The sequence below is a fragment of the Leiobunum rupestre genome, chromosome 1 (assembly GCF_980474605.1).
Source record: "Leiobunum rupestre chromosome 1, qqLeiRupe1.1.hap1, whole genome shotgun sequence".
NCBI lineage: Eukaryota > Metazoa > Arthropoda > Arachnida > Opiliones > Sclerosomatidae > Leiobunum > Leiobunum rupestre.
In genome coordinates this window covers 94,319,414-94,332,727 of record NC_143384.1, presented here as the reverse complement: position 1 = coordinate 94,332,727, position 13,314 = coordinate 94,319,414, and the positions used below count along the sequence as shown (strand labels likewise).

The 13,314-nt window shown below is 38.6% G+C and overlaps 1 protein-coding gene across 2 annotated transcripts in view; it reads right to left on the bottom strand.

Moving 5' to 3' along the window:
• Window positions 1-11,099, bottom strand: part of LOC149969004 (fatty acid synthase-like) — a 37,595-nt gene extending 26,496 nt beyond the window's left edge. The window contains exons 1-7 of one of the 2 annotated variants that reach the window (XM_090155078.1): window positions 10,991-11,099; window positions 8,806-9,037; window positions 8,507-8,659; window positions 5,803-6,300; window positions 5,117-5,347; window positions 3,665-4,756; window positions 3,355-3,541 (exon numbers count right to left, since the gene is read on the bottom strand). In XM_090155078.1, coding sequence (XP_090011204.1) covers window positions 3,355-3,541; window positions 3,665-4,756; window positions 5,117-5,347; window positions 5,803-6,300; window positions 8,507-8,659; window positions 8,806-9,025 — 2,381 coding nt within the window. In that variant the 5' untranslated portion in view covers window positions 9,026-9,037; window positions 10,991-11,099. Of the gene's footprint in view, window positions 1-3,354; window positions 4,757-5,116; window positions 5,348-5,802; window positions 6,301-8,506; window positions 8,660-8,805; window positions 9,038-10,990 lie in introns of both variants that reach the window. The other variant, XM_090155077.1, reaches the window with a different exon arrangement.
• Window positions 11,100-13,314: the final 2,215 nt, after the last annotated feature.

Genomic DNA, 13,314 nt, shown 5'->3' with positions numbered 1-13,314 from the left:
GCTGTCAGCAGTTACGTGAAGAATGGGATCAGCATCGTCTAACTCAGAGAAAGGTTTGAAGTTCATAGGAACAATCGTACCAGTTTTTTTATCAAAACTTTTTAAGGACAGAGAAGCCAAGCTGTAATCAGCCTGCAAGACGTTGGTGTAGGTCATACAATGACCTGCCGCATGCAATAAATTGACCAGTTTCTTGCTTCTTGTAGCCTGATGAACTGTCAGAGCACTATGTTTTGGAGTTAATGTTTTTCCTTTACTGACAGCATATATTATATCCTGTGCTATAGAAATTCCGGCATCACCGGTTAAAGTTGGAATTTTTTCAGGACATTCATCGTCATCACTGTCACCATCGCTGTCAAGTGCATCATCATCAAGGTCACTATACAAGGTGTCCCAAAGATCTTTTCCGTTCAACAGCACATTCATGAAAAGATGCAAGGAATCAGGCACTATTTGGTGCATGCCTCCTTTGAAATTCCAAAACCAGATTGACCTGGCGATGATAATAGTTCGCTTCTAATTTTCAAAGCAGCATGCACTATAGTTTGAAATTCACTGTCCTGGGCTGGCTTGAAACTAGGCATCTGTTTGATGTCATCGTCATAGAAGTCATCAGCAGAAAGTCTCTTACTTCTGCCAATTGGAATCAACAGCATCTGGCGTTCACTGACTCCGCGGTTAAGAGGCTGGAAAAACTGGAACACATCTCCGACCTTTTCTTCGAGCTGACTTTTAAATGTTCAACGTCTTGACTGAAAAGACAGAGGAACGGCAACATTGATACTGCTTCCTATTCCCTTGTACCTATTCCATACATCATTTAATGTCAACACCTGTACCAAATATACAAGAATAATATTATTTTCTACAAAGTACAGTTGGTCGCAAAAAAATCCCAGCTTGCGTTTGCTTTCCTGCTTACGAACACCGACGGACGCAGGAAAGCTAACTCACCCTGGAACATTCCTTGCGACCAACTGTACATAGCCTTAATTTGTAGCATACTACATCGCGGTACTAACCTGATCGAGGGAGGAAGCGACTCGTAGTTCTTAACAGATTTGTATAAAAGGAAGGTTTTCCTTTCGATCGTTTGGCTTAGTAGCTTCCCAGCTCTTTTTTAATATCTGGTGACTCAACAAACAGCTATCAAATCTCCAACTGCACTAACCCTGACATGCAGCTTGTAGTCAAAATTAGACAAATCCAAAACTTTCTTAATCATGTTTGTTGTCATTATGAGCTTCAATTTTTCCTTTCCTTTTTCCTTCTGACAAAACAAGCATTTTTCTCAGTCAGTTTTTCCTGTCCTTGAGCGAGTCATTAGATTGCTTTTTGCATTTTTATTTTCATCCTGCTTTTTACTTTTGTCATTTTCTTCTTTAGTTTTCCAATTTTGTCAGAAGAAGTAAAGGTGGAATAACAGCTTTTGTGATAGTGCCACGTTAGATCATATTCCTTAAGCAATTTCAAAATCCTGATGATTGCCTCACTGAACTGGCTGTCAAATGCCTCTTGTCGTTCTTTCTCACATTTCAACAATTGTGTTCTACCATTATCTCCAATCTTTCACAAAGCTTGTTTCGGACTCTGCTTCTGACATATTAAACACAAACTGAGATTAACTGAGTCACTGCCAAACGTGTTGTCTCCCATATTAATAAAAAGCCTAAGGAAGTAGAAAAGTGATACGAAGAGAAATAGCAATACCACAACAACAAAACACAAGTAAAACACTCTCCATATAATTCAGATTTCAATGTAGTTAAATGTACCAACACTAAAGAAGGAAAACAAATTCAGCCATAACCTGATTTGCTTTCACCATGTACGTAAATGAAACGCACAAAATTCACCCCGAAGTTGCAAAAAATACTTCCAACAAAGAAACAATAAGCTATATCTAACAATAAATTAATGCCACTTACTACTCACAAGCAATATTTAATTGTTGAATTCAATAGATATCACTTGGCACTGCACTGATTCACAAAGTAAACAATAATACACTTAAGCACGACAGGCACCGACAGGTTGCAACTCGCTTGCAGGTGGAGAGGGAGGGGGAGGCTTGGTCAGTCGGATGAGAGTGTAGTATTGCCACACGTCGCAGTGCTGCCAACCTTTTATCTCAAACGTTCGAAGTGTTGTTCAAAGGAATAATAGATATGCTCGCATAGGCTATGCACCATAACCCACGATAATCCTTTAATATAAGTAATTCAAATGACGGATTTATTTTTCGCAAAAACCTTAAACCTGGAATTTATTTACAATTTCAAGTGAAAAACCTAACCAATGTTTTTACAGTGTATTTTTAATTCATCATGGTCAAAAACCTATAATTACACATTTTGGACGCGTTCCTGTGTCAAAGGGGGACTTCACAGTGCCGATTTCGGATTTCGGCGCCATTTTGGCCGCAATATTGTCCGCCATATTGAAAAAAACCTTACCAATGATTTTTTAATATTAATTTTAGTATTCCTCGTGTTCAAACACATATAATTGCACATTTTGGACGCATTCCTGTGGCAATGGGGGACTTTACAGTGCCGATTTCGGATTTCGGCGACATTTTGGCCGGCATCTTAAATATCTCACTTCTGGTCGAGATTTCGCTTGGGCAACCGACAGATTCGGATTCAACAGGGTCGAAATAGTTGGAAATGACCTTTTGTCCAAAAGTAACCTAAAATGCTTTTAAAAGTTCGATTTTCTGAAATCTTGACTAGACTATTATCCTTAACGATGCGTTCGACAAATTCAATATATTAGCCAAGATCTTCGAGCAAACAAAACTAATGAGCGCATGACGTGCGCTACCTTTTCCGTACCTCAAATTGAATTATGACATTAAGTTAGCCCCCCCCCCCACTTGTTTTCGTGTTTAACTTTCGAATGAATGCAGCGCATAGTAAACTGATGGTGGCGCATAAGAGCGCATGTTGTGCGCAATCGATTGCTATTACATGTTCGTCGATACAAAGAAGTGGGGGGCCATCGTTTAACTGGCCCCCCAATTTTATTTTTAACTTTTTGAAAGAACCATAGCGGCGCACGGTAAAAAATGGTGGCGCATAGGAGCGCAGTAAGAGCGCAATCGATTCCACTTATTGTATTTCTTCTATGATAGGGTGGGGGGGGGCAACTTAATTGACCCTAAACGGTTGCTTAAGCTTCTTAGTTATAAAACTAAGAAAATCATTTTTAAACAAGATAACTAAATTCCTAAACCGATGGCAATGCTGGTTCCAATATATGCTTAGACATCTTGTAGAGTAAACCAAGCATCGTTACCTCTAGTTTAAACAGGGTTTTAGTAAGATGATAATTTCCTTAAAAACTTACTTTCCAATGGCCGATAAGAAATGCTCAACGTTGTTGGGATGTTTTCTCTTCATTAGAGACACGTAAGTGCAGTCGCTTCCCAGTCGCCTCTTAACAATGGCTTGCAACAACCCGTGAGGAGCTATTTCGATGACAGTGGAGTTTGTTGGAACGTGTGCCAGAGAATCGTGGAACAGCACCGGCGACACTAAGTTATTGATGTGATAAGTGGCGGATGAATACTTGGCCAACGGTTGATTCCAGCGCGACTCTGGTATTGATGAACTGACCCATCTTGTGGACCGTATCTTGGGATTAGGAAGAAGCTTACCTAGAGCGTCTCTAAGTTTATCGACCATCGGGTTTAGGTAATGACTGTGGAAAGCGATACCACAAGTCTTCACCTCTCGCGCGAAGATATTCTCCGATCGCAACTCTTCCAGAAATTGAGCCACTTTGTCAGATGGACCCGAGATGGTGACGGAATCTTCAGCGTTGTGACAGGCTGGAATGACGCCCTCAGGACACCGTCTCTTCGCTTCTTTCCAGGACAATCCCACTGCCGCCATTAAACCAGAAGGTAGTGGAGTGTCTTGGCAGCACTTTCCTCTCCAGTATGCCGTCATCAGCATCTGTTCGCGGTTGAAGCACCCGTCAGCGTACGAGCAGCCTAATTCGCCAGCGGAATGCCCCACGATGCCGTCCGGAGTGATTCCGAGATCTCGCAGCATGTCCACCAGGGCAATCTGAACAGCGGCTATCGTGACGAAGGACGCCGTAATTTTACCCAAATCTTCGTCGGTCCCATTCGTCACTAATTGAAGCAGGTCGACGTCGTACGGTTTTAGAATCTGAGCTGATCGGTTGATGGATTTGGCGAAGGCCTCCATGGTCATCATTTCTTTGGCCATTCCTGACCATTGAGATCCCATGCCGGAAAACAAAAACCACAATGGTTTTTTCTCCAGTGGCGCGTGCTCGACGAGTTTGATCGGTTTTTCGGGGTTCTTGACCAGCATGTAGCCCCTGTACGGCATTCCTGCTGTCGGCGCTTTGCTGACCTCCTCCAAGAGCAGCAAGGCTTCATCCGGGTACTTCTCGGTTTCAATTTTCCCGAAGATGAAGTCGATCGCTTCTTCAGTTCGGCCACAGGCAGTTACCAATCTGGGGATCATCCCTGATGTTGAACGGGAAATCGACTCTTTGTTGTTTCCTTTGAGGACCAAGTGGGCGTTGGCCCCGCCAAATCCAAAGCTGTTTATGCCGACAATAGCTCCGGTTTCCAAGGGAACATTGTTCTCGACCACCTTCAATCGGCCATCGTGTAATCCCTTGATGGCGGGATTCGGGTTTTTAAAATGTAAGTTTGGCGGGATGAGGCCTTCCTCCAGGGCTATGATCACTTTGGCCAAAGAGCACATTCCTGGACACGATAAAACAGCCGTCAAATATTAAATTCGAAAAAAGTGCTATCATAAATATAATAATATAACACTAAAGGAACAGTATATGTCTCCTAACACACCTAATGTTATTATCTCGAGCCATGTACATTCACAGGCTACAAAATACTTAAACCATTACACTGGAAAAATATACTTTAAAAATGAATAAGTAAATATCCCTAAGCAGTTAAATTTTAACATTTCAGGTCGTTAAGCGGAGTGATACCCGAGGCATATATCCAGCCATGAAGTGGTGCATGCTTGGGCGGGAAATTTGAAACAGAGGTATACTTTTCTCGAAGGTACATTATAAACTTTTGATTTTAACAAATACACACCCGACGTTGACTCAGAGTGTCCCATGTTTGATTTGACGGAACCGATAGGCAAAGGCCCAATCCTGTTTTCGCAGAAGACGTCCGTGATAGCGCCCACCTCTTCGGGGTCGCCCACTTTAGTTCCGGTGGCATGAGCTTCAACGTAAGCTACATCTTTCGGATCAATTTTCAACTCGCTGTAAATTTCTTGCAAAAGCCGTTTCTGCATGGCGCCCGAAGGATATGTGATTCCTACGAAACGTTATGTATAGTCAGGAAATTATAGAAGTAAACAAGACTCCGGTGGCCCTGATGATTTCCATAGAAACGGGTGTGTTTAACAAGCGAAAATATTAACAGTAAATACCTTTAGTTATGATTTTAAACTTTTTTGAAGAACAAATATTTTTCTAAGAATTACAGGTAACTTCGTTTGCTGACTGGAACGCGCAATTTCGGAAGGGTTTTGTGGATGAGTCAAAGAAAAACGCCTGTTTCCTAATTGGCTTAAGTGATTACGGAAAACTAAGAAAGGTGCCGCCCATCCTAGACCTAGATGTTGAAAAAGATACTGATATACTTTGATATTCTAGGTTGGAATGAACACATTCATGGTTTTAGTACGTTCTAACGGGCGTGAAAGGAAGCCTAATACACTTACAATAACCTAAATACGTTATTGGTTCATCCAATAAAAGGAAACTTACCTTCGCTTTTGGCGCCATCTGTGTTGATTTTAGAATGTAAAATGGTGGCGTAAACTCGTCTGGCGTTGCTGACCCGTTGCAGCAGAACCGCCGAGACTGCTTCGGCTCTAACGTAGCCGTTCGCGGAGGCGTCGAAGGATTTGCATTTTCCGTCAAGTGACAACATGCTTAGTCTGTGGAATTGAAGACTGTTGGTGGGTTTGAGGGTGATATTTACTCCGCCGACGATGGCCGCTTCGCATTGGTTGCTGCGAATGGCGAGCAGAGCCTGTTGCAAGGCGTAAAAGCTGGAAGAACAAGCCGTGTCCAAGGTGTAACTGGGGCCTTTGAAGTCGAAAGCGAAGGAAATTCGATTGGCTAACATGGCCCTGCTGCATCCAGACAAAGCGTAGCCGCTGACTTTGTCTTTGTCCGACGTGTAGGCCTCTTCCGATTCTGACAAACTTTGGCCCATGAAGACTCCGATGTTCTTTCCTCTCAGTGACTGGGCACTGTAACCTGAAGTTTTTTAAAGTTAGCGAGTTTACTTAATAAGTTGGAGTAATAAGTTAAGTTGAAAGATGTACCGTAGCCTTTGCGTTTGTTGTTCTAGTTCCCCTATTCCCACTAGGAGCGCTGTTGATTGACATTTAGAACCTAATTCTATTGGATTCCCTATTCCCACGCGCGTTCCTTTGACTTAAGTGGAAGCGATAATTTCGAGTCACTTTTACAATATATGTCGAACTTTACAAATTCTTTGCCTTAGGATATTTTTAGAATGATACTAGAACAAGTCGGCCCAGGCCGTAATATTAGTTCCACATCAGTGTATTCGAGTGGGCAAACCCATACACCCTTAGTAGACACAGGTAGGCAAACTAATACAAAAGCTGTTGAGGCTACGTGATTTCTTATCGTTTGATATATAAATTGCCATCCTAAGTTAAAGAGTGGATGCCGCCCACCATCAGGAGACCCGGGTGGGAAAACTGATATAAAAGCTGTTGAGCCCTGGTTATTTCCTATTGTTTGATTTATAATTTACCATTATATGTTAAAGAGTGGCCACCGCCCACCCTCAGGATACGCGGGGGGGGGGCAAACCAATACAAAAGCTGTTGAGGTCATGTGACTTCCTATTGTTAGATATATAAAATTCCACCCTAAGTTGAAGGATTAAAACTTGGGCACCACCCACACTGCAATTCAAACTTCCCGCCACGCCCGTGTCACCCTTCGCGCAAAATTCACTAGGTTGGGGGGGGCGGTGAAGTTTGAGGTTCACTTGACCTTAAACGCCGTAAATGTACGTAAAATAACGCGGAAAAAGGAACGACAATTGTGACAACTTAACTAGCCAAATCCCCCGCGTCGCTAAAAACGACTTGGAAGTTCCGAGATTACTTTGTTGACAACGGCGTAACTCGGTTGGTAAAGGGGTCGGTTGTTGGAGATTACGTGGCTAGCAGCTATCTGGGTTCGGATCTCGGTGGCGCCAATAATATAAATTATTTTTCGCAGCTCCAACTACCGTGTCATTGCTTTCCACGCCCAACAAACAACACTTAACGACATTCCATCCATAGAAATATATATATATCTCGTTGTGGAACTAAAAACTGTTATAAAAGTATTGTACATTTATGGACAGCCAATAGTTTTTCAATTCTAAAGATGAAGCGAAGATCCTCAAATAACAAGTGGAGATTTTAGAAACATTTTATTTTACAAATCGAAGCAGACGATATTTATTCAGGGTGGCAACGCATTTTTTATTATGGACTTTTTTGCGTATGTAATGCATTACATTCCATAGGTGGTTTTAATTAACTTTAACTTAATTCCATTGGATTTCGTGAAGTTTGCGAATTAGAAACTCGTAAATTGCGAACCATATCGAGAAAATATATCTCGTAGAAAATCAATGGTTCTTCCAGCAGCCATATTTTTGGTAACATAGACGAATAGCATATGGTTCCGGAAAGGTCTTGCGTAGTCAATATGAACTCTTTGAAACGGTGGTCAGCGTGGATCCAAGGGGGAAGTGTAGTTTTCTGTGGGTTGCATTTGGCCTTCAGAACATTGCTTGTCAATGGAAGGTTGCTCAAATGGTTAATTTTAACTATCTCGCAACAGAACGTGTCGATAAAGGAAGGCGAGATAAACCGTTGGCATCGCCGTGTGGCGCGGAAGGCTTGTATTTAATCGTGAAGTTATGTCCCGACCGTAGAACAGCCATCGCTGGCGCCGCGATAACTGAAGTTACTGAATGTTCTCCGAATATACGAGTGAGAGGTCGTTGGTCGGTGTTATTAAAAACATAACTGATGTATTATAGAAGAATAAAAATTTGGTCATGTTTAATAAGATTCCCCAACAAGAATAAACTGTGTGCGCTGTGCTCTCGATTTTAAGCATTAAGAGTTTGCTAATTAGATTTTACTCGCGCTATATGCGCTTCGAGGGCCCCCGGATTTTATGGGCCCCATTTTGCTAATTCGAGGGGTTGGAAAACGTGACATTGCCATTCTTTGAGTCAGGTCTCGAAAAACGGCCCAATCTCGCCTAGCGGCCTCAAATGGTATAAAGGCGCCCCTGCTGTGATATGTAACATAATAACTCATCGGAATACTCTGAAGGTCGAGATCGTGTTATTTGGGTAGCCTTGCACTTGATAAACTAATACCAATCGCCGTAAGAAAGGAATTGTAAAAATAGTTACCCGAATCAACAATGGCTTCGTAGACCACCTCCAGTAAGGTTCTGTGTTGGGGATCCATACCATCCGCTTGCTTGGCATGGACTCCGAAATATATCGCGTCGAATTTCGTAATGTCCTTCATTTTTCCTTGTCGAGTTGGAAGTCCAAATAGACCTTTTTTTTAAGTAAATACGAGTCACTGTGTTGTTAGTTTGTTACGGTTAGTCTTAAGTTTAATAAAATATTAAAGGTCTAGACAATCGCTTGAAAAGTTCAGACCAAATTTCCTTTCTTAAACCAGCTTTTAAATAAATTAATACCGGGTTTCCATCGCCTGCCGTCTTCGGTAGAGAGATCAACTTTGTCGAATAAGTTCTTTTTGAATTCGTCGATGCTGTCAGATTCGGGAAAGCGGCCGGAAATACCGGATATGACGATGTCCTCGCTGATTTCCCATCGGGGCATCTTGGAGTGGATAGGGCCATCGAGAAATAGTCCGTCGTCAGTTGAAACTGGCTCGCTCACGAAATGGGCAGACATCTAGGTTCCGCACTGTGGTATTTTTCATAGAGGTCACAAATATTGTTGATTTTGAAAAGAAGAATCATGCTCGATCAACAAATAAGGGGCCTGGTTTCCAAATGACAACACGTTGCGCGCGTTCTCTGGTGATAGATTTTTGAAATATATATACTTATACTATAATAACATTAATACTCTATATTTATAACATCTATTGCAACAGGTCTTCAGGCTCTCTTAACAGCGATGCACGGAATTTAAACCACGTGGGAGAGTTATGACAAGCCTTGCCACGTATAATCACTAGCATCGTTACAATAACTATCGTTTTAAAACCACATCAGCAAGTTTTTATGGAAAGAGAAAACCGAAAAACTCGGAAGAAAACCCCTTTTACAAACAAGGAGAGAACTGGAAAAATCAACACGGAAGGAGTGGTTCCGTGTTTTCACCCAGTGCCATAAGCTGGGATCGAACCCGGCTCCATTTGTTGCGAGGCGAAAGTGCTAGCCACTTCACCAGCCTGAAGTTCCCAAGGTTAGATAATCAACTAATTTTGAAATTTGAGAGCGACCAAAATTTCCCAGGCTTTATTTAATAAAAATTCAAATTTAATTGATAAATATAATATTAATATCATTTTCGATCTAATTTTTAAAAAAGAAATCGACAGAATTGGGTTCCTTAGGCTTTTCATTATCCCTAAACAGCCAATCAGAGCGTGTAAGGTTTTTATAAACTGCGCCTTCTCCTTCAATATTCCAGTTCAATATTCATGGTGTAATTGAATGTGGTTTATACTATAATAATGTTAGTGGCCGAAAACAGTGAAAGCATTTTGTACCTGTTATCTATATGATATTTTACAGATAATTAAACAATAAATTATAAAATCTAGATTCAAAAACGTTCACAAGTAAAACTCCGAAAAAATGTTCGATTCCCAATTAAAATAAATTAGCAAAAAATCTATCAGCGAAAATAGGCAGAATAAAATGTACTTCTACTCACGTTTTTATCTTTTTAATAAATGTAGTAATCTCAGGTAATACTCTATATAATAGATTTCTCTATTATTTAAAAATAGATAAATTAAAACTGAAACTAGATAAGATATATCTAAGACATACCTATCGCTGAACAATGAAATGGACCAATATAATCTTTAATCATAAGATATTTATGTTGTTAAACACGGCATTTTGTAAATTTTATAATTGGTTCTAGAAATGCTTTAGGTAGCCCGTTAAATATCGTATCATAGCTGATTTTTAAATATAATTTTATAAAAACAAACAGTTTGACTACGATTTACAAAATGTATTGCGTGGTAAAAATATTTTTTGGATTAAAGATAGAATAATGTCGTGTGGCTAAGACCAAAGTGTATCTTTTGGTATAAGCTCCTAGACATACACAACGATGTCCATCGCTAAAATTAATTCAATCTCTGCAATTAGCAGGGCAAGGTTGGTTTGCTGCCCACGGGAGTTGCAACAGGAACCTTCAAAATTTAAAAGGGCCACAAAGTTCTAAAAAGGCGTCTTGAATTTCCAAATTAAGGAGTTCTTGTTAAGGTTAGAGGATTTCAGGTAGAAACTCTACTTAATCTGGCCCTAAAGTGGCGTATTATGTTCCTTTGAGGCCCTAGATGCAATTTTCTCATACGTTGCTTTTAAGTAAAAGAGGTTTTTGTATTTTCTATTGCTATGTAATATTTGAGGCCCGTGGCGCGCGCCAAGTGCGCTAAGGTAGAGTTGACACACACTTTTGAGTCTTATGTCGCTTTTGGTTTTAGGCTTACTACAGTGTATTTCGTAATTGCAAAGATAATACTGTAAGACAGACAAGCTACTATACTATACTATGGTCTATGAACGTATTTCGTAAGCCTTTTTAAACTATCTGAAAAAATCTTTGCTTCGCCGATTTAAGTATAATCCTACTTCACCAGCAAGGCAGACGAATTTTAAAATCACTTACCGTTTTGTGGAAAAGACGTGAGGCTGATGTTAGATAATTTTGTGCAACGCTTATAGAAATTTCCGAAGCACTATCCTTTCAAATCCGAGTCTGTGATTTGAATGGAGGAACTGAAAGGGTGTTTAGGGGTATATTACTGCTTCAACCACGATTGTCCTATAAAGTAAATTATTGGAGGAAGTCATATCGACGCGACAATAAACATTCACAAATCTCGAAAACAATTTAGTATTCTTGTTACATACACGGTGTTTTTTTTTCTCTAAAAAGTGATTTTTTTTTCAAAAACCATGTTTTCTAGAAAGTCGAAATTTGTACTGTACATTATACGTGCCGGGGGACACTTTCTACCAAATCTAAACCGAAACATATTTTCACGTTTTTTGAAAATTTAAATTTTAACCGCTAGGTTCTATTATAACCAGGCGACGACTCGACCGCTTCGCGGGCTGGTCGCCTGGTTATATATAGGTACCTCAACTTTTAACATTAAACTCACGCTATGGGAAAGTTAAGGGAAAAAGTTGGCGATTTGGGTGGTGAGATGCCGTTTTGTTTTTTTAATCATAGTAATTTTTCCACGCGGGTACACGTAAAAAGGGTTGTTGTATAGTGGTAAAACTTTTAAAGGAACTGCGATTATAGTTTCATTGAGTGCCTTTGCTATATAATTTATATTAAATTTAAATAGAAAATTTATAATTGATTTTCTAAAAATATTGAATATTTCCAGATGGCGGTAGCGTTTTGGTCAGAAATTTTAACCTTGTTGTGTTAGCCTCTTTTACTGACTGGTCCATGAAAAATAAAATGGCGTCCATATGCGATGCATAACCTCGAGATTCTTAAGCCTTGGTCTTTTAGTAAAAAAATATGGGATATGAAAATAAGCGTTAAGCGTGGTAAATTGTAGTGGTTATAGGCGTTAAATTCCGTCGTAATGTGGTTCGAATCTAGAAGGGGCGAAAATTGTAAAATGGGTGTCATTTGGATTTTTGAATCCATTCCGTGTCAGTAGGAATGTATTTAAATTATTTTAAATGTAATTAAATTATTATAAATGTAATTAAATTATTATAAATGTAATTAAATTACTTTAAATGTAATTAAATTATTATAAATGTAATTAAATTACTTTAAATGTAATTAAATTATTATAAATGTAATTAAATTATTTTAAATGTAATTAAATTATTTTAAATGTAGTTAAATTATTTTTAATGTAATTAAATTATTATAAATGTAATTAAATTATTTTAAATGTAATTAAATTATTTTAAATGTAATTAAATTATTATAAATGTAATTAAATTATTTTAAATGTAATTAAATTATTATAAATGTAATTAAATTATTTTAAATGTAATTAAATTATTATAAATGTAATTAAATTATTTTAAATGTAATTAAATTATTATAAATGTAATTAAATTATTTTAAATGTAACTAAATTATTATAAATGTACTTAAATTATTATAAATGTTAAACGTGCGGGGTTCTTTGTTCTTCGAGGACCAAGTTTCAGTCCCGTGCTGGAAAATACACGTTCGTCACTCGTTTGTGACGCGGGAATACCTAGAATTCTTTTAGCTATATTTTTTCAAAGTACGCCGAGACACTCGACTTGCAAATTCGCAATTTAACGCCGGGAAATCGAAAGTAAAACCAAAACTAAACGTAAGAGAAGAATAGGCGAATCGGACGACTGAGAGGACCTTGAAATGATAGTCAATAGACGCTAGTCGCGCTGCTCGCAGTACTCATTACGTCACTTGATATTTCCAAGCTGCCACTCGTTGCATTTCTAAAAAATGGTTTTAATGAAAAAATTAAGTTCAAGACAATACTTTGAATAAAGTAGTAATAATAATATTCAGCTAAGCTAATGCTTTATGAACCCCGTTGGCTTTAGTAAACTAGCGAATTATAAAGTCGTGTCTGGGTTATGCTTACAATGTTAGTTTATAAATGCAGGTTTTTTTCAATTCTGCATTTTAAGGTCAGTGGGTTTGTTGAATGACGATGTGGCACCAGAACATTTATTAAATATGGTATAATGTTATTATGAAGTTTAAAATCATTTTCATTTATAGATAGAATATAATTTAATGAAATGGAGAGAAACGTTACTGTATGCAATTTACAAAATAATTTAAGAATTTCACTCAAAATGTATTTATGGTTTGATTTGAAAAGTAACATTGCACATATTTTGAAAACTATTTTATTTTTGGAATCACAAATTTATTACAAAAAATAATATATTTCAATATTGAATCAGCAGCTGTTTTGATTTATAAGTATAAACATGAAAAAGGTTATA